This window comes from Cyprinodon variegatus, unplaced genomic scaffold, assembly GCF_000732505.1.
Source record: "Cyprinodon variegatus isolate N-32 unplaced genomic scaffold, C_variegatus-1.0 Scaffold1329, whole genome shotgun sequence".
NCBI lineage: Eukaryota > Metazoa > Chordata > Actinopteri > Cyprinodontiformes > Cyprinodontidae > Cyprinodon > Cyprinodon variegatus.
The window spans coordinates 22,938-50,713 of record NW_015151782.1 but is presented as its reverse complement, the minus strand read 5'-3'; the positions used below and the strand labels follow the sequence as shown (position 1 = coordinate 50,713).

Here is a 27,776-nt window from a genome sequence, read left to right as displayed (position 1 = left end):
ATCCAATTGAATGTAGAAAACAACCACATTTTTCTCTTATGCAGAGGATAAAAAAAAATAAAGCATGTCAGCTTTACCTTGATTGGGTAAATTAAGATGCTAAGAGCCTTTCAGCCTAGAAAGAATACTATTCAAAAATACACAATTTGTTTATTTACCTCTTGTTTCCTCCTTTATATATATATATATATAAGTCCGGCGTGTGTGTATGTTATCAAAGAAGTTTTAAAACCTCTGGTTGCATTCTGCCTAACATTAAAATCTAACTCTCACACTTCATGGCGTATAGACATATAAAAACAGTTGAATATATGAAAGGCCATTGTTTAGTAGGAAAATAAGGAACATTAATTTAATTTGACATAGTCATCAATCTGTTGTTTCATTTATTTTATCTGACTATTCAGAAATGTTATTTGTGACTAAACAGTCTGCTGTCCATTTTAGAAACTTTCATTCATACCTGCATTCATCCTGTATGCAGTTTAGCTGGCAGTCGCATTCAAAAGAACCTGATCTAGAAGTGATAATGTGGTGATTTTAATGACAACTGTTAGAGTCCATGGTTAAAAAACCTACTTTACTGAATATTTCCTATATTCTTGTAGGAATAAATGATTTTGTTATCACTATGAATAGATTTCCTTCTTACCTCTGCCTGATAAACTCTCCCTATCTTGCAATGCTTCTTGCAGCTATTTTATTCACAAGATTTAAGACTCACTTCCTTGACGGATAATAATGTTCCTGTTAGCAGATCACGCGTCTCACAAAGTTGTAAATCAGTCTGCACGATTTGTTGTCAAACTCTCCTCTATAAATGTTGCCGTTTGAGATGGGAACTCTGTCAATGCTGCATAAATATATCCGACAGGAAGAGCTGCGAAATTAACAAAGTTCACGACTTTCATTTATCACGCTTTTATTACAGCCATTCATTAAATCCTGATAGTTTTTTTCTTTTAAGATCTAGATAAATATTCCAAGCAATAACCATAAACCAAGCTCAGATTTGTAGTTTTTTTTTCTCTCTTGAATGAGTTATCATTTGGGTGAAACATTGTTTCCCTGTATCATGGCACGATAATGTCATTGCCTTCACACCCTATGATCATTTCACATTTCATAGCAGTGCAGCTACAAACTTCAGCAAACTCTCATGGAAGTTTAGATGCACAAGGTAGGTCTGGGCGATATGACCTCAAATCAATATCACTTTAAATTGGGCAGTTTTACCTCGATAACGAAAAATGCTTCAGCTCCTTTATCAGAAATAATGCATATGCAGGAAATGTAACTGATCTATTCATAATTTATTTATTGAATAAATCACATTACATAGTTTTAAAATAAATATTAGTCTTGTACCAACTCATGTTTAAAGTTTCAACAATGTCTGATTGAACAGTAGAAAAATGTTACCTCTCTCCCAACATTTTTTCTCAAAGGTAATGGAGGGTTTTACACATCTTTGAACTTGACAGCGTGGTTGCGCTGTAGTTTTAACGGCACTAACGAAGTACTAAAAAAGTAGAGCCCTTTGGTTAAATTCTGAGTTTCATGGGGTGATCTATGGCGTAACTATCCGTAGGCAGAGACAGCAGTTGCTTACGGGCCCATGACCTATTAGGGGCCCCATCACTGACACCTGGTTGGCCCCCAACGCAATTGTAGACCAGTACGTCTCTTTGCAGATGTAATTGTGCGAAAAAATCCTCTTAAACCCACCAGATACTGAAGTAGCTGACCACACCGGACCGTATTTATACCTCAACACATGCCAGATTTCACCATGATGGTGAGCCGTTTAAACACGACACCAATAGCAAAGCAGACAGTGGTATTATTAATTACTATGTTAATAACTGTGCATAGTTCATTAGACCAGCGGTCCCCAAACTTTTTTGCACCACGGACCGCAATATGTCAGACAATATTTTCACGGACTGGCCGGAGGGGGAGATACAAATACAAACAGCATAAAAATAAAACAACAAGCCGGTCCCATCTAGGCCTAATCGGACAAAATGACAGACGAAGTGTGCTCCTGATGTCCATTCTGCTCCGTAGCTTTGTTTTGGACGCTGTAACCGCAGAAAATCCCGCTTCACAAAGATAGGATGTTATAGATAGGATGATTCTTGAACTGAATTTACCTGTGTCAAGAGGCATAGATGCACCGACTGATGTAATTGGGAGAGAATACTGCAATGTTTTATATTTTTCAAAATAAAACATCACTCACAGTCTGATCGCCAATAAATTATATATATATATATATATCTATATATATATATAATCTATATCCGCGGCCCGGTGGTTAGGGACCGCTGCATTAGACGGTTGGTAAAAAAATACACTCATATAATATGTTTCAAACCGCAATAAAGATCTTAAAAGAACTATGTATTTGAGTATTTTATTTTTTACACTACGACTTGGAATTATGGGGAATCCAGAGCGCAGATTAAAACCATAACCGTTACGTACAATGTGTTAGCGACGATGGATACCAAAAACAGGTACTTAAGCGGATTGCAGAAAAGAAAAAGGAAATAAGAGCTGCTGGAAGAACGGAATAAACTTCACAAAATAAACACGTTCTTTCAAAGAACCGAAGAGGGAGAGATGGACTTTCATGGTGACCTCTGGATGACCTGAAAATTAATCTTTAATATCTCTTAAACAAAAGTAGCACAAACAATCTTTTTTTCTGAACAATTCTGCACTAACGTAGCACTAACCATTCCATATATTTGTAGAGTTTTTGACTTGGGTGAGATGTCAGCTTTACGCAGCTGTTAACCCTGGTGAGCCGAGTGAGAACAGAGATGAAGCTGAGCGCGCATTAGAATTGACTGATGTAATTTCGTTTAAAGATATCTAAGAAGCTTCTTCACGTGGCTCATATCCCATTCTCTTTGTTTACGCTTCTGACTGAATCCGTAGAGTCACGTGATGTCACACGGTGCAGTGCCTTGAAGGGGAAGGAACCAGCCACCGTCGCACACAGGAAAAATGTATTTTATCGAAATGGGAAAATTTTTGTCGTTTATCATAGTGAATGACGATAACGGTAAAAATCAGGTTTGTCGCCGAACCGTAGCACAAGACTTGTAATTCTGTGATTGGAAAAAAAAAATCAAACATATTTTTCATATAAATCTCATACGTTTTCATCCACCAACCTTTTAAATCTTTTGTTGTATCTTTCTACCAGACATGCAGACCTGGAGGCTGAAATGTTTGCCGTCAAGTAGATTGATCTTATTTAGACTGAATGGAAAGTAAAAGATGTTTTTAGCTTGGTCGTAGATTCTAACCAAACCTTTCCAACACAGGCTTTGATCTAACCTCTTATTATGTACCTCAAGTTCTACTGAAAGGTGAACTTCCTCTCAGTATGAGACCCTTTGAACATTTATCAGGTAATTTACTCCGTTCATCTTTCAATCAGCTTCTGTGTCTTTGCTTAAAGAAATCATCCCAGTAGGAGGGAAGCTGTCGCCATCATTGTTCACCATGGGCAATGCATGGCAGATGCGTTTGCTTTTATCCACAGCAGCATTTTACAGGAAAAAGTTATGCTTTGGTCTCATCTGAACAGAGAGATGATGGATTGAAAGATTCCCCTGCATAACTCGTTGACTGATATGAAATTAAAATGGTTGCAGTGGATTTTTATAAAATCATCTAAGTCCAGAATTGTTTTGTGTTTGGAACTCCTGCCTTTAAATTACCTTGAATTTTTTTAAGTAGTTTTGGAAAAAAAACACACACAAAAAAAAACAAACCTTCGCCTGTCTGCTACCTGTGTGCCTGGTTGACCCTTGGGAGATTTCCTACAGAGGAGCAGCCTTGACTGAACCGCTTGGCAAATAACGCCATGCCCTTGAAAAGCCCAGCGCTATAATCCAAGATTAGAGTGTCACTGTTCACGTCCAGAGAAGAGAGGTTGTTGCCTTGTGGAGGTTTACTGGAAATAATTGGTGTGTCTGAATTCATGCGTTTGTTTATCAATGAGCAACAAATTCTTACTGTGAAATTTGTTAAATAACTTGTTGCTTTAAAGAGTGATCTCTTGATCGGTTCTAGGCTTTGGGATCTATTTGCTCCGCAGCTTTAGGCATGAAGTTTGTCACGTTTCGATTTCTGTTTTTAAAAGTTTTACGTTCTTAAAGTCAGATGAGTTATCTTTTTATTTTACTTTAATAAGAAATTTTTTCATTTCACAGTTAAGGATGTGATTATAAAGTATTACAGGGACGCTGTAGTGCAGCAGAGAAATCCATCTCACTCTTTCTCAATTTATATTTGCATATTTTCCTTTTTGGAAAAATGAATGTAGGGATGATACTGTTGCTTTACTTTAACATAAATTACGCAGAAAACAAAGATTAACATTAATTGTTAATGTTAGACTGAATCTTGTGCAGCAGTCACCACCAGCCATATCACACTGGAAAAATGTTCTAGAAATAAGTAAAAAAATATCTGAAATTCAATATATTTACCCTTAATTTGAGTAGGTAAACTAGATGAATGTTTTTACTCTTAAAATGAGATAATTAGATAATATGCACTTGAAATAAGACAATGCAATTGTGTTTTTCCAGTGCACAGCTAGATGTCTGCATTGGCCTACAGGTTCGCGCACCCATCTGTCCATTCCTTTTTTATATATATATATATATAAAAAAAAAAGCCTTTTTCATCACTGCAAAAATTATCTAGAAATAAGTAAAAATTTCCTAAATTAAGTGTATTCACTCTTAATTTTGAGTAGGTAAATGAGACAGTTTGCCAATGGAATGAGTAATTTTACCCTTAAAATAAGATAATATGCACTTGAAATAAGAGAATGCAATTGTGTTTTCTTATTTTAAGTGTAAATTGTCTTGTTCCATTGGCAGAATGTCTCTTTTACCTCTTCAATTCAAGAACAAATGCACTTATTTTAAGAAAAAAATGACTTATTTAGATTTAGATTTCAATTAAAAACATTTATGTCTGAAAAGATGAATCCTTTATAAAAGCCGGATGTATCCTTCAAATTCAGTGCTTTAGACTTTTTTAAGGTTATATATTTCTAAACTTTCATATCTGCGGTGTTATTTCTTTCTGTTTTTCTAGAGTTTATGCCACTTGTGCTCTCCGTTCACATCTTTATAAGGACACAGGGCTCACCTTGCCGAGATATGCCAGGTGTTTGACTAATAGCTGCTCGGAGCCTCGTATCTCGGTGAAAAAGCTCTATTTTATGCCTGTCATACTGGGTTATCGCACACATCTGTTAACTAAAAGAATATGAAGAAATGATATGGCCCCACCAAATTTTAGCTTAACGTTCCTCATAGTTAAGGATTTAATGATACGTTCATATAAAAAAGAGACATTTATTGCACCTAACCTGTTCACTTCACACAGTGATATACTTCCTTTCATTAAAAGTTTTTTATTGATATTATGTCTGAAGTATTTGAATATAAGGTCACAATTTTTACCATGATTCTAGTAGTTAGATCAAAATGATTATTTAAATCGCTAACAGATACATCTTCCCTAACACCAAAAGGCTTTTTGTCCTGTACCTTCCTAATTTAAAGGACTCCACTCAGAAATATATGCTTATAAAATGAGGAGTTGTGTAACAGAAATGCTGCATGTTTTATTCTTTTAAAAAAGCCTTGAAGGCCCTGTCAGACGTGATATTCATCTCTGTATCTCTGTTTTAGGTGGAAGGGATGAGCAGGAGGGTCTTGCTGCCATCAAAAGGATTTGTGAAGAGTACAAGGAGGCCAAAGGTAGAACTGGGAACACAACAGCATGAATACAGATACCTTGATTTAGCCGTGCAACCTTTTTACTAAAAGCAAAGTGTTTTTCCCAGCTGTTTTTACACCTGCATGCATATAAACGTAATCTCTCAGTAAGCCACTCTTAACTTAGCAGAGTGCCCATTATGGTGAACAAAGGGGTGGAAAAAAAGACATTCTGAAACATAACAGAAAAACACAGAATTACCTTTTATCCTGCTGCTGGTCTCAGCATGTAGAAGCCAGGCTGACCACTGGCTCACAAACTTTTATCTGAAACACATGGAACGTGTTCACTTGTGTGTTGACTTTATTAACAGAACCAGATTTCCAGCAAAAAAGCAGCTTTACTGCATTAGAGAGAAACCCCTCTAAATGAAAAGAAATGTGTCAAGAAAGGAGTTGGAAGAAGAAAGGAATGGAGATAAGAAGAGACAATTGATAGCTGATATTTATCACACCATCGACTAAAGCCTGCAGGGTACTCCGTAACTCCAGTGTTGAGAAATTAAATCGGCTGACCTTCACCGTATCATCAATCCCACCGGTGTCCTGACAAAGAGGTGTCAGAAGTTATTCTCTTCTCTGCTCAAGAAGCCTTGACTTGAACCACACTGGATTGACGTCATATTATATTCCTCAAAATAAAATCCAGGAAGTCGTGCAAGGTAAACACATTACATATAACTGATATTATATTTAATTTCATGTCACTATTCTTTATATAAATCCCTCCTCGCTAAAGAAGCCAACCTTCCAATGAGCATTTTTTCTTCTTCTTTAGAATCAGAGAATGCAGTATAGTTAGTGTAGAGATAGTTTAGTGAACTTTTTTACCTTCTTATAGTAGCTAACATTACTTTAACACTCTAATATTAAATTAACAATACTTCATTATTACCAAGAAGATCTACTTTATCTTTACTCAAACATTTCAAAAAGGCTGATCATTATTCATAAACAGAGGCCTTTATTGTGATACATTAAGCATTTCTGTTACAGTATCTGCTTATAGCCTTTTTCCTTTCCAAGCCTAAATTAACCTGAGGCCCTGTTCACACAGAGACAACAATGGCACAGTGCAAAAATTTAACTAAAGCTAAGTAGATTTGTCTTTAAATAAGTGTTTTTGGACTCACTTTGAGTTTGTCCAATAAATGGTGTGCCAATGGAGTAAGATCTTTGCACTTAAAATAAGAAATGAAATCTTCATTATTTTATTTGAAGTGCAGTATATAAGATCATAATTTAACAAGCCAAAATAAGGATTCTATTGGTTAAAATAAAGACCAGTTATATTTATTTAGAAAAATGTTTTTGTATTTTTATCTATTTTTGCAGAGTGCATTTCTAAAATGGCTGTTTAAAACCAGGATAAAAACACTAACTATGTAAGGGGAAGAATTGCAACAAGTGAAATATTCTGTCCATAGACTCTGCTAAAAATTGTATTAAAGTACATTCATAACTTTTAAAGTAATGCTGCTAACAAACCAACCAAACAACAAACACGGCTGATAAAAAGGGCACCTTGGCGAAGGTAATCGTTATTACAATGGGATAAATTCAAAAGTCTCTGTCTGCAGTCATACAGCACCACTGAAAACACTGTAATATGCATTCCATGGTGGTGCTGTGATGCAGCCACAGTAACACCAGGCAACAAAACCACCAGGCATCCTCAGACGACTCCTGCAAGGTAAACACAGCAAAGATGGGCATGCAGGTTATGGAGAGAGGTGGTGCTAAAGACGTCATTGTTTCAGGAAACACTGTTGCTGTTCGCATTAAACCACAGAACTGACGTCTGGAAATCTCCCCACTCTATGAACCCGATGGACACTTGATATGAATTTTATATCATCTCCTAAAACACTGAATCCATGCGGACATGTTGCCTAAAAATACTTTTGCAAACAACGTCTCTGACTGGACAAGGCCCCAGACATGTCTCATCATGTCCAAAGATGTCAAGAAAAATAGGGTTACTTTTTAACAGCTTCTTAGTTTTCTCCCTTTTTATTTTATTTTTTGTATTTGTTTTCATTGACATTTATAATATCTCCCTATGAGTTGTCTTCCCTCAGTAACAACATTCACAAAGAAGATTTTGTCATTTAAAGGAAATTCCGGTCAGCGAGGAATGATCAATGGATTATTATCTATACCTAAAACTAATATGCACGCTGTGATTGAATTCATTTAACGTTAATCAGTAAAAAAATAAAACAATATTTTTAGTCGCGATCACTGACTCCGGGACCGGACATTTTTGCCTAAATATACAGTAGTAACACCTCACTCCTGACATCTTCCGGCAGTTACGTCACAGTGCAGTAAGCCGAGCGCCATTCTCCCCGCTTTACAAGCAAAATCAATAGGAACTTCTAGACACATCTGCAATCCAGAGGACTTCACCATCGAAATTTGCGTGAGCTATAGTGAAACTGTCAATAACCATATGCATGGCAGTTAGATACATCGGGTAAAAGTGAGGAAAAAATTAGTTATTCCACCTTTCCTATTCATGATCCACCATGGGTTGGTCGTTGGATTGCCAACTTTAAGAGGTCGGATTTGCCTTCGACCTTCTGGCCAGAGAAAAAACACATAATATGTAGCCAACATTTGGAAGAAGAATGTTTTCAAGATGACTTGGATAAAAGCGCGTTGTGACAAACACCAGATACAGCACCGGGACTTGCTCAAAAGCCGATACTGCACCGTGACGTCACAAACCAGTAGGTGGCAGTAGTGCTCTTTGACATCCAGGAATGTCTCAGATAAATCACATTTAAATTAAATTACTCTTAATTTAACCTATTAAACCTATCATATACTGAACAGTATGTAATAATTTCTTATTTAAAGTACTTTCAGAAGTTTGAATTCTGAATATGAACGGACTTCTCCTTTAATACACCTGGCATTGCAGAGGAATGGTGTATTTTACTAAAAAACATCAGATATTTGCCTTTTTGACTGGCTGATAAAATATATGGACTGATCAAGATAAAAATTAGGAATCACATTTTGATCTATTTTGTTTTTCATTTTTTTATTGATGTGTCTTTATAAGGTTAGATTTGTGCTCCTTTTTTGCATTATATTTCACTCATATGTCTACATTCTTTTTCAAAGTATTTAATATTTTCTTTTAGGATTTTTTTTATTACAGTTTCGTTGTTGATTTCTTTTTAGCTGTGCATTTAGTCTCAATATGCAAAAATGAAATAATTGTTGCTGTGCATTATTTTTATTTTTTACTACTTCTGATTTTCTTACCTTGAAGTCCAATCTTTTGGTTTTCAGTGTTAGTTTTTCTTTGTTTCTTTCTTTGCTTTTTTTTCTATGATAACATATTCCATAAAAAAAATTGTTATTTTTGGGCCTATTAAATTGAGCCATCTTTTGATGGTTCAGAATAACCTAAATGTTTTAACTGATTGATGCTGTTTATTCTCTCCATTTTCATAATTACTAAAAGTAGAAAAAATAAACAAAAATTGGAAAACTGGAGGTTTATTTGTTATTTTTTTTTATCTTTGTATAACTGTTGTTTGACAACACGCTGCATCACACGAATTATATTTTTATTAGCCTTTTTATTAAATATCACCTGTGTTTTGGTGCATTTTAATGAGCTCGTCTTGTGGTTTGTGTGCTTTGGCCTTGTGGTGGAAGGACGTGGAGGGCTGGCCGGTCGAGTGGGTGCCGGGTACCTGGACAGCAGGCATGTAGCTGGTGTCATTGAAGTCGATTTCCCTGGATGCAGTCATGCTAGAATTGATTACTTCTTTTGTAATTGGCAGACACTGAGACATAAGGGACACGGGTGTCTGTAGCCAGCTGCTTGTGGGCTGAATGAGAATGTGTTGATGTGGTTGTGTGGATTCAGACAGTAATGGATTCTCATTAGTATGTGAGGCGGCAGCCTTAAACATCTCTGTCCAAAAGCCCTCTGGCACCCTTCCCGGTATCTGCACATTTGTCTGTTAGGAGAAATAGGCAACAGTTTTTAATAGACATGTGGGCTTCTGAGGTAGTTTCATCTGATCACTCATGGATTCACCGGTGGGGAAAAAATCCACTTAAATGGTGAATGTCTTTATGTGTCATATAAAACTGAATGCAATTAACCAGAGTCAATGTGAAAACTTCAGTTTGATTTTTACCATTATTGCTCTATATATCCATCTAGGGTTAACTAAAAAAAATTAGAGAGCAGCAAAAGGAAAAAATTCTTTTTTCAACATTTTACTACTATAAGAAAAAGTGTAATCTGAAAAGTTCAGCGTCCATTTATATGCAACCAATTGCCCTCAAGTAAATAATATAGAAAATAAAGTCATGCTTTATAATGTCCAAGGACTTCACACCGCTTCACATTACATTTAGGCATTCACCCATTTACACACTTAATATACGCTGATGGTGGCAAGCTGCATCATGGCCACAGCTGTTCTGGGGCACACTGACAGAACTGATTAATACATCATTCTACTATAACTACAGCTGGCCAGTACGCCTATTTTTATTTTTTACATCTTACATAGTACTGTCTATTCATCCCAGAAGACATGGCCATCGAAGTGGCCTACTGCAGATCTGGTGGATCTGATGAGATCAATAGCTCAGTGGGAAGAATTCGATCTTTAGCAGCAGGATTAGGAAGCCATGTTGATGAAAATCAAATTTTTTGTTTCCTGTTGCAATGATATCTCCTACAGGGCAACAGTGGCATAAGATACAGGAGTTCTTCTCCTTCCTAGCCTTGAGAAAGAGGCCTCATCCTCTTTGCCTACTGAGCTTGGTCAGAAGTCCCATTGGCTTAAGGTAGCTGTGGGTACAATGAAGCTTGCAACCATCACTGCTTGGATGGCCGTAGTGTAAAGCCCTATGGAGTCCCTGAGTTGAAATATTTTAAGTAAAAAAACCTTTGCCGTTTACTAGATGTTGCACACAGCAAGGCTGCAGGAAAAACAGGGGCAGGAAACCGGGGGAAGTTTGAACTAAATGAAGGACACTTTTAGAAGATCTGGTCGAGACTGAAAAAACCCAGAGGTCGAGGTTCATGTGAAAAAGAACAGCCCTTGCATATAGCTAGAGTTACATTTGAATGCTCAATTTCTAAGCTTATTTCCATGTTAGCTTGGCTCGGCAAAGTTCAAACCTAATGCTGGGCTTACTTTCAACGTGCCACGGATGGTGCAAGGATTTTAAATGAAATAATTTTGTAACCTCACATGTATTAACAGAGGCCGTGCAAGAGCGAAGTTTGACTTGACGCTGCAGTTGTCTTTGCATTGGGCTACTGAATTTCACACACCAAACAGGAAAAGTTGACATCAGAAAAAAGTTCCTGTGAATTTCAGAATAAAATGAAATAAAATCAACAACCTACCATAGCGAAAACAGGTGAAACAGAAGGGCAATCGGATGATGAAAAGGGATGTTTATGTGCACAGATAGAGTTTTCCACCAACAACTTCCCTAAAAAATGTGAACTCACGTAATCCTTTGTTCTCTCAAGCGCTGTTTCTGAAGCCACAGCGGTGACAGCTTGGTTGCAACGTTCAGAGGGAAAGACTTTATGCATCATGTCTGCAACACAGCTGCATAGCAGCTGGACTGTGGTCATTGTGAGTGTGAAAAAGTGAAAGCCTTAGAAAAACTGCCCTAGAATGCCCACAATGGATACCTGTACAAACTTACAAGTATTTTTCGATGTTTGTACAACTCATCCAATTTAACATTTTAGCAATAATTGCTCCTACAAAACACATAAAACTACATAAAACCTGGAATGTCAGTCGATCACAAATGCAAATTCTATTGCGATATTTGACATTAAAATGTTGTCCAGTCCTGTGTGAATGTAAATTTCTTAACCTTTTGGATGAAGATATTTAATTACTTTATAAATGTAATTACATTCAAGAGCTGGTCTAAAAAGTAATGGCTCAGTGGAATTGAACACCCTTTTCTATAATTGATAGATCTAAGCACATAGAAAATTCTGCATTGTGACGTTAAAATGAGACAATATTACAAAGATGGAAAAAAAAGTAGCAAAGCAGTTTTATTTCAGTGATGTCTTAGCTGTTTTTTGTGAAATTCAGTTTCAGGTATTTGCAGATGCAGAACCAGAAACCTTTTGTTCCATCTGACATCAGGTTTCAGTGTATCACCTGTCCCCAGAAAACCTTAAAACAGTCCTGCGGGTCCATGGTCATATCTGTCCGCAATCAGGTGCTAGTTCCTGAAGTTTGGGCATTTTACCTTGAATTATGAACATGTACATAAACACTAATGCACAAAAACACAGACCATTCCTGTCTGTTTGCCACAGGCAGTGATGTCTGTCCACTAACTTTAGTCATGGTGTAGTTGAAAGTAGCACATTGTGCCTCAAACCATAGACCTAAATTAACAGCGTGAAGCAAAGCAGGCTGTGGAAGTTTGTGTGCGCAGTTAACACACATATTAATTTTATTTCAGCTTTTACCTAACTCTTAGATGGTGGGTAATATTTTAACAAGCTCTGAGATCATGCAGATTATAAACCCAAGAGAAAAATTATATACATGACTCTTAATACATTTTCTTTTGTATGCATTTAGGAAAGTACATGTTTGAATTAACGTCCGTCTTTGGTGGGCTCACCATCTCAGTAGAAGTACAGTTGACTGAAGCACCAGGCCGCCTCCTTTCCCTTACTTTTGCTGAATAAAGAACATCTGTTGAGGAGCTGACTCTGGCATGCTGCCCAGACCTAATATTCTTGGATTTCACTGTTTTATCAGACAGCTCAAAGTGAATCTATTTATACTGCTGTCTCTGAGAGCTCGCTCAGCGGTACCGATTCATTCATTGTGTGTTTTTTTATTTTTACTCCTGAGTCATATAGTAGTAGTGATCAGATTTGTATTGAATTGGTAAACATTATTGCCCTCATTCAGGTCAGATTTTGTTAAATTAAGGCCAAAAAGGAATCATCAAATCAGGTCAGCGCTTAAAGCGAAGTCATCCTATTCTCACAGGGGTATTTGTCGTCACCTTTAGCGCATGTTAGTGATGTAGCTTCTCTGGTCTGTTAGCAGCCAGGGGAGGATTTGAATGTGTTTAACAGAAATGCATTTTTTTAATCAGATTTAGGTTTAATCCTATTTAATAATATATGCTGTGGTCTCAGGTGGGAAGCAAGCGTGTTAAAGCCAGGTAGAAATGGGGATTTATTAGAATCTAACTGATCACTTTTCATTTCATTAACTGTTCTGCTCTTTTTGAGTATCATGGCAAGGCTAGAGATTTTTTTTTCCTTCTATTTAGAGAATTAATTTGTAACATTACGAGAATACAGTCGTAAAATTATGAGAATAAAGTCGCAAAAAGAATAGTCATAAAATTACGAGAATAGTGTCATAAAATTACGAGAATAAAGTCGTAAATTACGAGAAAAAAAGCCACAATGAGAATAGTCTTAAAATTACGAGAATAGAGTTGTAAAATTACGAGAGTAAAGTCGTAACTTACGAGAATAAAGTCGTAATATTACGAGAAAAAAGTCACGATGAGAATAGTCATAAAATCACAAGAATAAAGTCCTAAAATTGCGAGAAAAAAATGTATTTTATGTCAACTCTTAAAAAAAGCATGTTCTTCACTAAAATGAGGAATGTCAAGCATCATGTGAAGTTATACTTTAGCTCTGGTTTGACAAATAAGAAAATCTTTTAGCACATCAGCATCAAATTTGGCAGCATGTCAAAGTGGACTCAGGTTGCTGTTTGGCGGCGCCAGTCAGCCGTCATATGCTGGTCTGAGCTTGAAGCTTTCTTTCTGAAATTTTGGGTTTGTTGTATGATGACTTAATTCTCGTAATGTTGCAACTTTGTTCTCGTAATTTTACAACTTTATTCTCAAAATAAAAAGTCATCTCTAACCTGACCCTAATACTCTGTCTTATTTTTTTAATGCACAGATTTTCTTATAAAAAATAAATATCTTGGTGTCACATCCGTAGTTATCTGATTCTTTCTAGCAGTTTCCACTGACTGTTAAAATCCGGCTCTACCAGCTCTACTAGTATGCAGTGTTCTAGGGCATTCACCCAGTTGACTCCCATCTGGACAATTTGAAAAGTCCCCTTCCTGCTTGCGGGATGCAAAATTGGTCTGTTATTCTGGACAAAGTAGAGCATGGAGTGCAGTTAACTATATTACAAACACTTCATTACAATCAATTGGAAAGACTAGTAGATTTAGTATATAATTTATCTGTAATTTAAGTCTTTTTACTGATACAATTCTTTTTTGTTTTTGCCAATTTGTATTTCTCTTCTTCTATTTCAAACCTGTAGAGATAATTTTTCTTGGTTTGTTTTTGTTTTTTTTGTTTTTTTTTTGTTGTCAGTTATTTTCATGAATTTATGGACATAAATGTTTAAAAAACAGTTTAAACCTGTGATCACTGATCACCTCATATAAGATCATAAAAATATTTAGCAACTTCTTACTATAGATGTAATTCAAGCAACATAGTCAAATGTCTTTATGATAGATAGATAGATATTATTTCAACTGCTGTTTTTTAAAATGGTTGCCGAACATCTTTTCAGGTGGACATGAGTAATGGCACAATGGCGGACAAATGTATAGAAATTCCTCTGCTTTCTTGAAGGGTAAATGCATCCACAAAAAAAAGAGGCAAATGAATGCTTGAAGCCATTTAAATACACCCCCTCCCTCCCCTTTTTTCATTATTTTCTCCCCATACCCTTTCAATCTCACACATGCAGTCAGAAAGAGGTGAATGGCACGGCCTGGAGATAAGTCTGCTATCAGATCTCGATCAGCCGCTCTCCCACCGTCTCTACAGCCATTTTTATCAGTCCCATCGAATCTCCTCTCTCCTGTTCCCTCTCCGTCCTCTCTCTGTCTTTGGCCATTAAATTGGAAGCTCTTCAGACATTCTCTGGTTATAGAGAGACACAGTTTATCATTGCCCTTTGTTAGGAAGTCACAATCTTCTGTTGGTCTGTGTTGAACCTTTCAGAGGAAACAAAAAATACTGAGCAAGGAATATATTGTATTTATATAATCAGGGATGTACGGAAAGTGCTTTTAGCATATTCACTATTCACAAGGGGGTGGATTAAAGTCTTTAAAATGACATCACTAATAAAACTACTCAAACTCTGAATACCAAAGGCTTTAAGTAGTTTTAGGCATACTTGTCAAACTGAATGAGCTTTTAGTTCCACTCTTAACATTTTTTATATACTCAGGCAGTATTCAGTCTAATGCTGCTAGCTTTATTTTATATTACAGTCATGTTGCTATAAGTACAGTAAAATAAAACATTTAGAATAGGAGGCACGACGTGCCATCTTTGTATGATGCTTCTGTTATTGGTGATTCCATAAATCTGTCAGCCAAAGTAGAGCAGGGGATTACAAGCATTGGAAATAATGTATTTTCTCATAAAAAAAGAAAGAAAAAAGTTAATCTGATTAAGAAAATGTGCCATTGTGGTCTCTTATCGTCGAATATATGTTTAAAATGTGTCTGACTGTCCTCTAACAAAATGCAGTTTTTCTTATTTTACACTCCAACAAAAATCAGAAATTGGATCAAGTGGGAGTAGAAAAACAAAGAATTGGATAAAACTTTCTTCAACCCACAACAGGAATGTTGTCTTAATGAAACATCTGGGAATATCTGCACCAAAAAAAAGAAAGTAACGGGATAAGTTTTGAATAAAACAAGAATATGAGATATTATATAGAAATAGTATATGCAAAAAAAGGATGGATCTTTCTTCATAGCTGTATATAAACAATGATAACAGATATTTGTCTGGAATTAATGCACATATTGCATTAATATATGATGTATCTACATTGAGAAGACAGCATGGCATATTTACATTGATATCACAGTGAGCAATGAAGACTTGTATGATTTATTGCTCAGTGTTGGATGCTGAGGGGTGAAGGATCTCTGAGAACAGCGCTGCGCATTAGTTGCTGCACCCTGCTGCTGGAGGAGCAGCTCAGAGCTCCTACGATGTTATGGAGAGGATGAGAGATGTCGTCCATAATGGGTGTCGGCTTTGCACGCATAATCCTCTCACCCACTGCCTCACAGAGGTCCAGAGACTGGTTCATTTCTTTCAGCTTGTTCCGTGTATTTCTTTCCCACTCGGCGTTACATCCAGAGTTGGACACCGTTTGAATTTGAACGTTCCAGTTCGGATTCCTGGTTTCGATTCCAGTTCCTGTCGATTTTCGATTCCTATTTTTTTAAGAGGAAGGATCATTGCAGTTTGCATGTTATAAATAAGCTTACTAAGAGTTCTGGATGAAATATTCTGAACTTCTGAGATATAATACAATTATATACATTACTTACCTGATTCTGACTGCGGTGTGGTTCTAGCCTGAGTGTCTGAGCTGGAGGAAAAAGCAGCGCAGCAGGAAGACATCCTGACAAACGTTAATACCCTCAGCATCGCTTACTGCACCTCAGCTCCACTCAGCTAGACATGGGAGTAGAGATGTTTTAGATTTGTTGATAGAGGAATGATCAGATTTCATCCTCAATCGTTCGGTTAGTGGGTTTCATTCGGTAAAACAGATCCCATTATGAACTAAAATTAAGTTAAAATGAACCATAAGTAGGGGTGTGCAAAATAATCGTCATGACGATGCATCGCGATTCTAATTTTTATGATCTACTGCATGGATTCTTGACGCCAATTATTGATTCTTAATTTAAAAAAAGGAATCAATAAAATACATGAATGGTTGGTGCACATCAGCCATAAACAAGTGGAATACAACTTCCAGTCCAGTAGATGTCGCTGCGGATGCGTTGACGGCGGCTGCCTTGTGTCACAAGCATTTCCGGCCGTGGGATACTGCCACGAGTCATTCATAGACAAAATATGGAGGAGACTGAGAAAATTCACCCCCGGCTCCATAACGTTTCAAGTCAGATGTTTGGATGCATTTTGGCTTTAAAAGCAAAGAAGGTAAAAACGAAATTGATATGAAGCATGTAATTTGCAAAAGGGGAAATTTCATACATTTGAATGTTTCATTTCATTGGATTAAAGGACCACTGAGGCCATGTAAACGGCACTGATTATCCTTATTTTTTTATTTTAACTTTTATCAATCCTAAGCACTTTTTTTTGTGTTTCCACTCCAGTAACATTAATATTTGTGTCCAGTATTTGTTTTCATGGCAATACCTCCAAAAGTCATTTCAATAAATACAGCTATGTATGAATTCAGTTGCTTTCAGTTATGTATCAATTGAAGACACTATCCAGATCATTCACAGCCAGTCAGCCACTGGTAATGGCTGCATTTTTTTTCTAACAGTGTTCAATGAAAATATTTCAAATATCGTGATGCATCGTTATAGAACAGCATCGGCATTTGTTCATTATTCGAATCGAATCGTGACTTCTTTGGCAATTTCCACCCCTACCCATAAGGTTATGCTTAAAATGATTTATATATTTGGCAGATTGAGATTAGAGTGCTTTTCAATCTAAGCAGAACATGAAAACAAGGCTGGTATTTAAGACGTAAAGAAAGAAAGTATAAAAAAGGCTCTGCACTGAACAATGAAATTATTAAAACTGTAAATTAAGGAAAAAAGCCAAAAAAAAGGGCAGAAGGTTAAACAGTCAGTGCTCCGGTACATTTTACATTTTTTCGGGGGAGCTATTGAATAAGTGTAATAAGTCTGTATTATTATATTTGAGATTTACAAATTATTTAGATCGAAACAAACTGATGCATTCTTGGTTTTGAAATTTGTATAGCAGGTTTTAGAGTTACGTCCTAATTTCTGAAGAACAGAAAGCTGTTGGAGAAATAAGCTTCTTTGATGAAAGCAAATAAAAGATTTATTTTACCATGTGAAAATAAGGGCCCACATTATCAGTGTTCATAAGGAAAAAAAATTGTAATAGGATTTTCCTTTTTGTCTGCATAGGTTTTTTTTTCTTATTGTTAATCTCCAGTTGTGTTATTATTAAAATACAACAGAAAAAGCTTTAAAAAAGTGTTTTTGAATCAAAGTTGGAAACTGCTTTAGCAAAACAATAAAAAACAATAATTTAACTGGTTAGATGGCTGTCTCTCTGTTATCACAAAAAAATACATACCATAATATCCTCCAGATAAAAACAATATGCAGCATATTTGAACTGTTTTGCTAAATACTGTTAATTCAATTCTGGGACTGAGTTATAGGCCTTTATATTTGGTCCAGAAGTGATGTCATACTTTGTTTAAAGCTTAGAAAGTTTCCAGGTGTGAATAATGATAAGAAAAAAGGAGGATAGATGGAAAAAATCATTTTCCTTGTTCTCCTTTGTCTCCTGTCATTTTTCCTTCCTTCTGTCTAAGCAAAGCAAAAAGCTTTTTTTTTTTTTTTTGCTTCTTTCTTTTTTCATTTAATTTCTTCCAAGCTTTCTATTCCATCCTTTCTTTCTGGCTCACTAACTTTTTTAGCTTTGAGCAAAATCTGAGAATTAGTCTCAGCTTAGCACACATAATCCTCCATGGTTACATTTTATAGTTATGCTTTGAGAAGTTGATGAAGAATTTGCTGATTTAAGTCTTGGAAATTTGGGACATGAAAAATGTGCAGAAATGCTGTTAAAAGATAAGTCAGCACAAAACTACAGAGCCATCTTGGCTGCTAAGTAAGCCTCTCTTACCTTTATCTTATCAACCATTAGAGCTTCGATAGTTATGTGTTAAGCTACGATGGGTTTAGAAAGAATGAGTCATTTTAGATGTGAAATAATGGACTGAAGCAGAGCAGTGGGAACACTGTGGGGAGAACCCGCTAATACACGCTTTGATGTTCTACTGGCAGAACTGCTCACACCAATAATCCGTTTTAAATCGCTCTCACTCTTCTGTGTGTTTCCGTCTGTTTCAGTGGAGTTTGGAAAATTGGACCTGGCTTCATTGCAATCGATCCGTCAATTTGCTGAAAGCTTCAAGAAGAGGAAGCTGCCACTGAATATTTTGGTAAACAATGGTAGGTTAAAGAAATGTTGGCTTGATATGTGGATTATTCTTTACTTTGGTGTCTTGCAAACATTTACACCACTCAAAACCTTTTACATTACACCCAATTAAAAACAGCTTTTAATGTATTCATCAATGAGATTTTGTATGATGGATCACACTAAGCACAAGGGTGGAGCATGGTGATGGTGGCATCATACTAGGGGGGTAGTTTTCTTAACTTACTGGTGAGAGTAAGAATACCATTTGGAGACTACACAGCTGAAACTATAATGACCAAAACTAGAGCCACGATGGAAAGATTTTCTTCAAAGAGAGTTTGAGGAAAGACTTAAAAAATTGATCCTCAGAAAGACTCGATCAAAGTTTACTGAGATTGATTTTAATTGTACACATGTAAAGTAAAAAAAAAAAAAAAAACAGCCTACATCTGTTAAAACAATATGCCAAAAGCTGTGATACAAAAAAATGAAAAAAAGGAAATCCAAATGTGCTGCATGCTTTCAAGAATTTTATTAGCCAAAATTAAAAAATACCGTAATTTTCGGACTATAAGCCGCCACTTTTTCCCCATTTTCGACCTGCGGATAATATAACAATGCGGCTTATCTATGGACTTTTACAGTTAACGGCCACTAGGGTAATACCTAAATCTATGGATTTTACCATCCACCATGTTGACGTCACATTTACTTCAACACACAAGTACGGTAGTCTCGCGCGCAGGAATGCGGAGGTCCTCCGGAATCAGACTTCTACCGCCAGTGGTTCAAGACAGAACGACAGCGAGAAAGACAGACATTGCGAACGCAAGACAGTTTGTGTTAAACATAAAAAACCTGCTGCTTATAGTCCGGTTCGACTTATATATGTACAAATCATGCAATATAGCTCCTGCGGCTTATATTCAGGTGCGGCTAATAGTCCGAAAATTACGGTAACTGCTTAATTTTCACTCTACCTCAAAAGTCTACTGTTTTTTAACAGTTAAAATGGCATACAGTACTTAGTTTTTGTGTGACAAAGTTCAAGCAGTGTGAATACTTCCGGTGAGCTCGCCATGTGCATTAGTTTATGTATTCAGCACAAGTTTGGAAGCCGCTGCAGTGTCATTTTGATGCTGTCAACATTGTCAGAATTACACCTCTGTGCAGAGGGTTTAAACCTCAGCTGCAGTTTGGAGAAGCATTTCCCATACATACAAAATTTACTCGAGCATCTCCTCCCTCTCTATTAAACTCTACTTTAGAGGCAGATATGGCATGTGATATTTGGCTTTTAAGCTGCTGAATAATTCATTTCTGCGAGCCACCTTCTGTTTGCCATGAATTCCGCTGCAGAAGGAGCCTCTGAGCTGTTAGCCTGAACTCGGCTCTTCTGTCAGAGAAGTGAGAGATAGAGCTTTGATAAAACCTTGAAGGGATAAGTTTGAATTTATTCTAAGATTTCAGATTGTCTTTAGCTCTGGAAATGAAAATCCACTGACATGGATTAATGATTCATTGAAGCTGAAAGTCTCTTTATAGCATTTCAAACTTGCAAAGGTCTTTTTACTTCCTGTCAGTGATCCCTGATTGTGGCTGGTAGCTTATCTATACCAGCATAAAAATGGTCTGTTTAGGTATGCAGACAGGCAGCTATGACATAAATGTTAATGATTTTTCTGAATGATGTTTATCCCAGGAGTTTTTATATGACATCAAACAGAGGGACGATCTAAGAGCCTGGGTGACTAATGAAGCTCAGACCTCATATTGAATTAAGCTACTGTTTACCCTTGAACAATGGGGTTCATCGGTGCATTGTATGGAAAGTCTGTCTTTGGATGAAACATCTATAACCAACAAAACTCAAAGGCTCTTTTACAGTACACCAGCAGCACGGCTGCTTTTGGTTCATTTGCCAGTGTTTGTCACCCTTTACCTTTGCTGACATTTTAAATCAGTTTCAGGTTCGTCAGTGAGACTGCTCGCAGCGTAAAGAGTTTGTGATCAGGAGGGGGGGATGGTGGTGATGCAGGAAAGCTAATGACTAAATCAGAGTTTCACAAACAATTCTTCCTTGTTTGTCAACTTGATCGCTCCTAAACTATCAACATTTTTCACAATAAATTCACTTTCAAAGGCTGAGATGTGAGCTTAACCCTGGCTGGGTCACCACTCCATCACAGCTGAAGTGGTTCTACCACTTGGATCGTTTTCAGATCCTATTAAGTAAAAGTTTACTTTTCTTCCAAGAGAGCTGGAAGTTGTTTTCCAAGTTTTCAGGTTTATTTGAAGGTTCAGTGTCCTGAGATAACTTTCATTCCACAGAAGTTTAAAAGCACTCTGAGATAAATCCTTATTCTGCAGTACAGAAGAGAACCTATAGCCTGAAACCGAGAGTAAACTACCAGAAAATAGTCTGAAATAATTCCCTAAACAAAAATGTTTTTCCTCCTTCTTCCAAGTCTAATTAAAAGATCAACATCTGTGTTTGTTATCACTGTGTTTTTTTGCTTATGTGTTGCAAGTAATAACAGATCTGTTGATTTCTGATTGTCTAAAGCTGGATTGATGCTGGTTCCCGAGGGCCGAACTGAGGATGGGTTCGAGCAGCACTTTGGTGTGAACTACTTAGGTCACTTCCTGTTGACCTGGCTCCTCCTGGATAAACTGAAGGATTCTGGGAAGGCGGGGCACGTCTCTTGTGTGGTCAATGTGTCGTCATCGGCTCATTCTATCGGGGAAATCAGACTGAATGACTTAAACAGCTGGTGGGTGCTCACATTTTGTCACATCACAGCCAGAAACATATTTTTTGAGGATTTTATGTAATAGATCTTAAGAATTGGTCCATAATCTACTAGGATGAAGCTTAAAGTTTTTTTATTTTATTTTATTATAAGGTGACATTTAAAGTAACACTGTGTAGCATTTATCCAGTGGCCACTATAGCTGTAACTTCCAGGTTTAGCATTCCTGAAAGCTACTGACAACATAGCACTGTTGTCAGTGCTAAAAATCAGTTTTTGAATCTGATAGCGGACGCCTTTGGACAATAGACTGAGAAGTCATGGAGTTACTTAAACTTCAATCTTGTTCCGACTTTATTCTTGTAATTTTACAACTTTGTTCTCGTAATTTTACAACTTTATTGTCATAATTTTACCAGTTAATTCTCATAATGTTACGAATTTATTCTCACAATTCTACGACTTTATACTTATAATTTTACGACTTTATTGTCATAATTTTACAACTTTATTCTCATAATGTTACGACTTTATTCTTGTAATTTTACGACTTTGTTCTCGTAATTTTATTACTTTATTCTCATAATTTAAGACTTTATTATCATAATTTTACGACTGTCATAATTTTACAACTTTATTCTCATAATGTTACCAGTTAATTCTCATAATGTTGCGAATTTCTTCTCATGATTCTACGACTTTATACTAAATATTTTACGACTTTATTGTCATAATTTTACGACTGTCATAATTTTACAACTTTATTGTCATAATTTTACCAGTTAACTCTCATAATGTTACGAATTTATTCTCATAATTCTACGACTTTATACTAATAATTTTACGACTTTATTGTCATAATTTTACAACTTTATTCTCATAATGTTACCAGTTAATTCTCATAATGTTACGAATTTATTCTCATAATTCTACGACTTTATACTAAATATTTTACGACTTTATTGTCATAATTTTACAACTTTATTCTCGTAATTTTACGACTTTGTTCTCGTAATTTTATTAATTTATTCTCATAATTTTAAGACTTTATTATCATAATTTTACAACTTTATTCTCATCATGTTACAACTTTGTTCTCAATAGAAGAAATAAAAGAAAAAAAAATCTCTAGCCTGGCCCCAATACTTTGTCGTAAAAACGGAAAGTGTCTTTCAGGCTTTGTGTTCATGATTTTGTTTTTGTGTTGTTGTTTTTTTTTCAGCCAACATTATTCAGCTCATGCTGCTTACTGTCAGAGCAAACTTGCCCAGGTTTTGTTCAGTTCCCACCTCCACCAGGCCATGCAGAGAGAAGCTTCTCCAGTGGTTTCATACGCCGTGGATCCAGGGATGGTGGATACTGCTTTATATCAACAACTCTACACGCCTTTACGTGTGGCACAAAGTCTAATCGCACGGCTCCTTTTCAGGGTAATTGTTCTACTTTATCTAATGGTTTGATTTATGATTCTAAAGGAGAAAAACTTTCAACATCTACAAAGGAATCAGACCCATACAGTCTGTGGAAAGGATGGAAAAGGGACTAAGTATTCACACAAAGTTTTTTTTTCCTGTAATAAGGAAGGCGAGTGAATTGCATTGATTGAATAAATAAATTAAATAAATTGAACTTAATTGATCTCAAAATGGAGAAATATACCTCTGGATTTAACCCATCCCCTTGGGGAGCAGTGGCCTGTCACTTTGGGGTGCCTGGGGAGCTATCAGGGGTTAAGGGTCTTAATCAGAGACCCAGAGTGGCAGTCTGTGGGAGTGGGTTTCAAACTCAACCTCAGGATTCCAAGCCCTAACCACTAGGCCACCTCACATTTAAAATTTTAAGCCATTCATCTCTCAAATATTAAAGGTCCTGAGGGCCGGTTATGCTCACGAAGGTCCTCGGATCTTCATTTTCACTTTAATTTGGTTAAAGTTTGATAATTATCTGTTTTTCTAGAAAATAATCCCCAGTATTATCCTTAGAATCTTCACCGAAATTTCCTAAAAAATGCTCCTTTCAGTTGTTATTCAGTTATTAGTTCAATTTGCCGAAAAACAGTCCCAAACCATGGTGAAACCTCCTCTAAATTATTGGTGTGGTGTTTTTAGGAAAATCTCACTCTTAGACTAAATTGTCTTAATATTTAAGAATCTGGTAAAAACATTTTTCTTCAGCAGTGGAATCTTGTTTAGTAAACAGGCCTCAGGACTTTTTCTTTATGTGTAAAAAAGACTACCTGCTTTGTTCAGCTCTGTATGAAGTGAATGTTCATCGATATTGAACACCTCTGATTTTATTTTTGACTATATTTGAAAGAAATCCTGTGAGGAGCACATAGACATAGTGGACTTGTAGTAAACAAAGTTTTTCCTCCTTATGGGTGCAACTTTGCTCACTCTTTAATTCAAATGCTGGCGATTAAATCTATTACCAATGCATTCAGTATTGGTGGATCACTTTACTTGGTAAAAATGTGTGTAAATTAGTCGGATCCACCTGTGGACAGATGCATAGTTCTAATCATACCAGCAAAGTATGGATCCTATACACCTCCTACATACAGATTATCCCACAGCAGTGCTTTGGAAAGTTTTTTTCAATGTATTTCTAATGATAAGGAGAATAGTTTTTTTTTTTTATCCACTCTATATCCACCACTTAAATGTTGAGACTCACACAAAAACTTAAACTTTCAACCAGCCTTGTTTTCTTGCGTCTAAAATTGTTCTGTCTGACAGCTTTTGTATTTTAGCCCTTCTGCTAAAGGTTAGTTTGGCATCATTTTTTTCTCATAGTTGTGTGTGTTTGTATATTTGTGTTTTCCTAGACTCCTGCAGAGGGCGCTGCCACTGTCCTGTCCGCTGCTTTGTCACCATCCCTGAATGGGGATACCGAAGGAGGCTACTGGGCCAACGGGCGAAGGGAGATGACAACCCCGCCAACATTTGACCCCCAGCTGCAGCTGAGTTTATGGGAAATCAGCCTCCAGCTGCTGGGATTACAATAACATGGGACACTAAAATGACCAACAGGACTAAACCTATTTTAAAGCATCACATAAAGACCTTAAAAACGGGCCTACATTCTTTCTTAACCTTTTTTATTTTTATTTTTTTCCAAATCTCATGTGAAGGTGGTGGCTGCCTGGATTGGACTGTGGTTGGTTGTTTGAAGTTTGGCAGGCTGTTGATTCAGACCTGTTCATGAAGGGCTAAAGTTAATGGAAGATGTCTTTATGTCATGTTGTTTTATTTCTATTTAAGCAATCAATATATGCAGACATGTAGTGGAATTGAAGCAGCTGCCATGTGCTGCTTAAACCAGACATAGACTTCGCCATCTGGCATAATTTGAAGGAACAAAACTTAGTGTCATTAAATGACCCTTTGCTCAATCCAACGCTTAAGTCTAGGATTCATATTTTCTGATGAGGTTTAAACGAAATTGTGCATATAAGTAAAATAATGTTTGAAGTTAGAGATTTACAGATAAACAGACATGATATTTATTTGACCAAATGTGTTTTATTGTGGATGGAAAAGCATTTTGTGCTGATTTTAGATGTGGTTACTTTAATGCCACCGTTTTTCACTCAAAGCACTTTGTTTCTCTCAATCTCGAACCTTTGCTGCATAGTAGGATACATTTCTATATTCCTTAATTCACTTTAGGTCAAAGACATTTCTAAGCACTCAAAGGATCTAGAAGGAAATTTGAAAGATCCCAAAAAATTCAAACAATCTTTCTCCTGTCTGATTGATTAAAAACGTGGAAGAGAAATTATTGTAAATCCTGAATTTTTAAATGTTTATTTTTCTCCATCTTTTCAGAAATATGAAGGAAAGAATCTCAGAACCACTGTTTTTAAATCAGTCGCCAGTTTCCTTTGGGTCCGTCTTATTTGCTTTTGCACTGAGGTCATGTGCGTATGTTACGCACAGACGTCTGGGATTAGTTCTTCTGGAACCAACACTTGCTGATGGACAGCTAAACAATATTCTGAGCTGGAGGAAGGGGAAAAAGAGACACCTTTTCTGTTTTTGTTTTGCACAAACTGTGATCAGTTACCCATAGCTGCAGCTAATGCTGCTTCCTCATTTGGCGCCACTCCCAGTGCATTATGGGATTGAAAAATCCCTGTGGTGAAAATCAAAATATCTGGTGAGCTGACACAGACGCTCACTAGAAAACACTGGAAGCAGCACATCCAGGCTCACGCAGCAAACAAACACAGCTGTCTCTCATGCAGGAATAAACCCTCCCACAAGTTTCGCCATAAAGCCATCTCCACTGTGAATAATGCAGAAAGATCAAACGTTTATCTCAAATTTACGTGTCTTGACTAAATTCTTTGCCATTAAGCATCAAGCCTTTTATCTTAATTTGCTGTGTAAAAAGCAATATTATCACTGTGGCGGCTAATTTAGCTACTGGCTCAGACATTCAAAACAGAAGCAGAGTGGGAACGTGAATGAAAAAAAAGAAGATGCCTCAAGTTCCCTCTATATCAGGAATTTGTTCATCTATGTCTAGAAAAGTGTTTAATGAAAATCTTTTAAGTATTATTTATTTATATAGAGAAGTTGTTCACCTTTTCCTTAAGCAGGGAATAGATCCTTTTAGGGATGCAGCTCATAAAATCCCCAGATAACTGTGAGTACACACTGAATTTATTACCCGTCCATAAATGAGAACATAGATAATGGTGTCTTCTGTCCTTTTCTTGTTTATTTATCAGGACAGATAAAGGTAGGTAGGGGACTTCCTTTTACTGGTCTGATGTTTTTGTAAAACTTATCAGATTTCTGACAAACCAAAAGTTAGTTGTCTTTTTTTTTTTTTTACGGATGGTGAGAAAAAGGAGGATTTAATTTTAGATCCATAAGGAAATTTAAACACTGAAGAACAGGGTTCATATGAAGTAATTGGTCTGTAAAGCTTGTCTAGTTATTATAATATTTGCCAATGTGCATCCAGTCACTTTTTTAGAAATGATAGTTGGATAACTCCTGATGTATTTCCCACAAGAGGTCAAAGAAAAATTAAGTTACCAGCATTTTCTCCTGCTTAATTAAAAAGAAAAAGCACCTTACCCCCCAGCCGTCCTAGTCAGTTGCTGCACATTGCTGGTCAGATGGCTGAAAGACTGCAACTTTTACCTTGCTTTGTATGGGAATATTTCTGACCGTTGGAAAAACACAATTATGTGTGTTTTATCTTCCTTGGTGCAGACTGAGTACATTCACAGTGTTGTATGAAATTATAAAATTTTACGATTGGATTAAATCAATACATTTTTTATAAATTTATAATTCATAAATACCAATCTGTAGTTTACTGTTCACATCCAGTTTGAATGCTTTGCAAAGCTGGAGATAAATTTATGCAGGTTAGTGTTAGACATGTAGAAAGGTAATCCTCAACTTCTTGGATAATTTAAGAAAATATTTATTTCTTTACATTTTTGAAAAGTTTTGACAGAATCAAAGATCATTGTTTAGCTATTGTAGAGCAATTTAATTTTACATGTAAAAGAGTTAGTACTTTTGCATTTTCTTCAAGTCCAAAATGATAGATAAATACTATGATTCTGATATGATACAAATGCACCAGAAGTCCAGTAAACGGGTTTCCCCCACCTCAACGAATGTGTCAAGTTGTGTAATCTCTGGAAGACGTTAATAATTCAACTTTTAAAGCAAACAAGTCCGTAGATATATGTCTCCTAGATTAGTACCTGTGTAAGAACCGACTCCTCAATGCCAGCAATATTTCTCAGTGTTTGGCTACGTTCTGTTTTCTGCCTTCTCAGTGTTGTCACAATACTCCGAAACTCTTCGCCTCAATGCTTCCTTGTTTGATTGTGTGACTCCCTTAGGCTACTGGAGTAAATAACAAACTAACAAACATATTCCCACAGAAACAAATGTGCTTGCTTCCTGTGACACAAATGGAAAAAAAAAATACAAAAAACACACCAGCTTATAACTCGGCCGCGCTCTTCGATAGAGTGCAAGGCTACAAATGTGTGCTACATCCTGTCAAAGAGCTATCTAGTTTTTCTCAGTCCAGCTGCTGAAGTAGGTGCACTTCAATGTGTGTGGGGGGGGGGGACCAAGAGAGGTTCAGACTCTTTCATTTGAGCACAAGGTTATCCAAAGAC

The 27,776-nt window shown here is 36.4% G+C and overlaps 1 protein-coding gene across 2 annotated transcripts in view; it reads left to right on the top strand.

Moving 5' to 3' along the window:
- Positions 1–26,435, top strand: part of LOC107102836 (dehydrogenase/reductase SDR family member on chromosome X-like) — a 61,340-nt gene extending 34,905 nt beyond the window's left edge. For both annotated transcript variants that reach the window (XM_015402275.1, XM_015402274.1), the window contains 5 exons: positions 5,736–5,804; positions 18,788–18,889; positions 21,427–21,634; positions 22,836–23,043; positions 24,441–26,435. In XM_015402275.1, coding sequence (XP_015257761.1) covers positions 5,736–5,804; positions 18,788–18,889; positions 21,427–21,634; positions 22,836–23,043; positions 24,441–24,620 — 767 coding nt within the window. In that variant the 3' untranslated portion in view covers positions 24,621–26,435. The remainder of the gene's footprint in view (positions 1–5,735; positions 5,805–18,787; positions 18,890–21,426; positions 21,635–22,835; positions 23,044–24,440) is intronic.
- Positions 26,436–27,776: the final 1,341 nt, after the last annotated feature.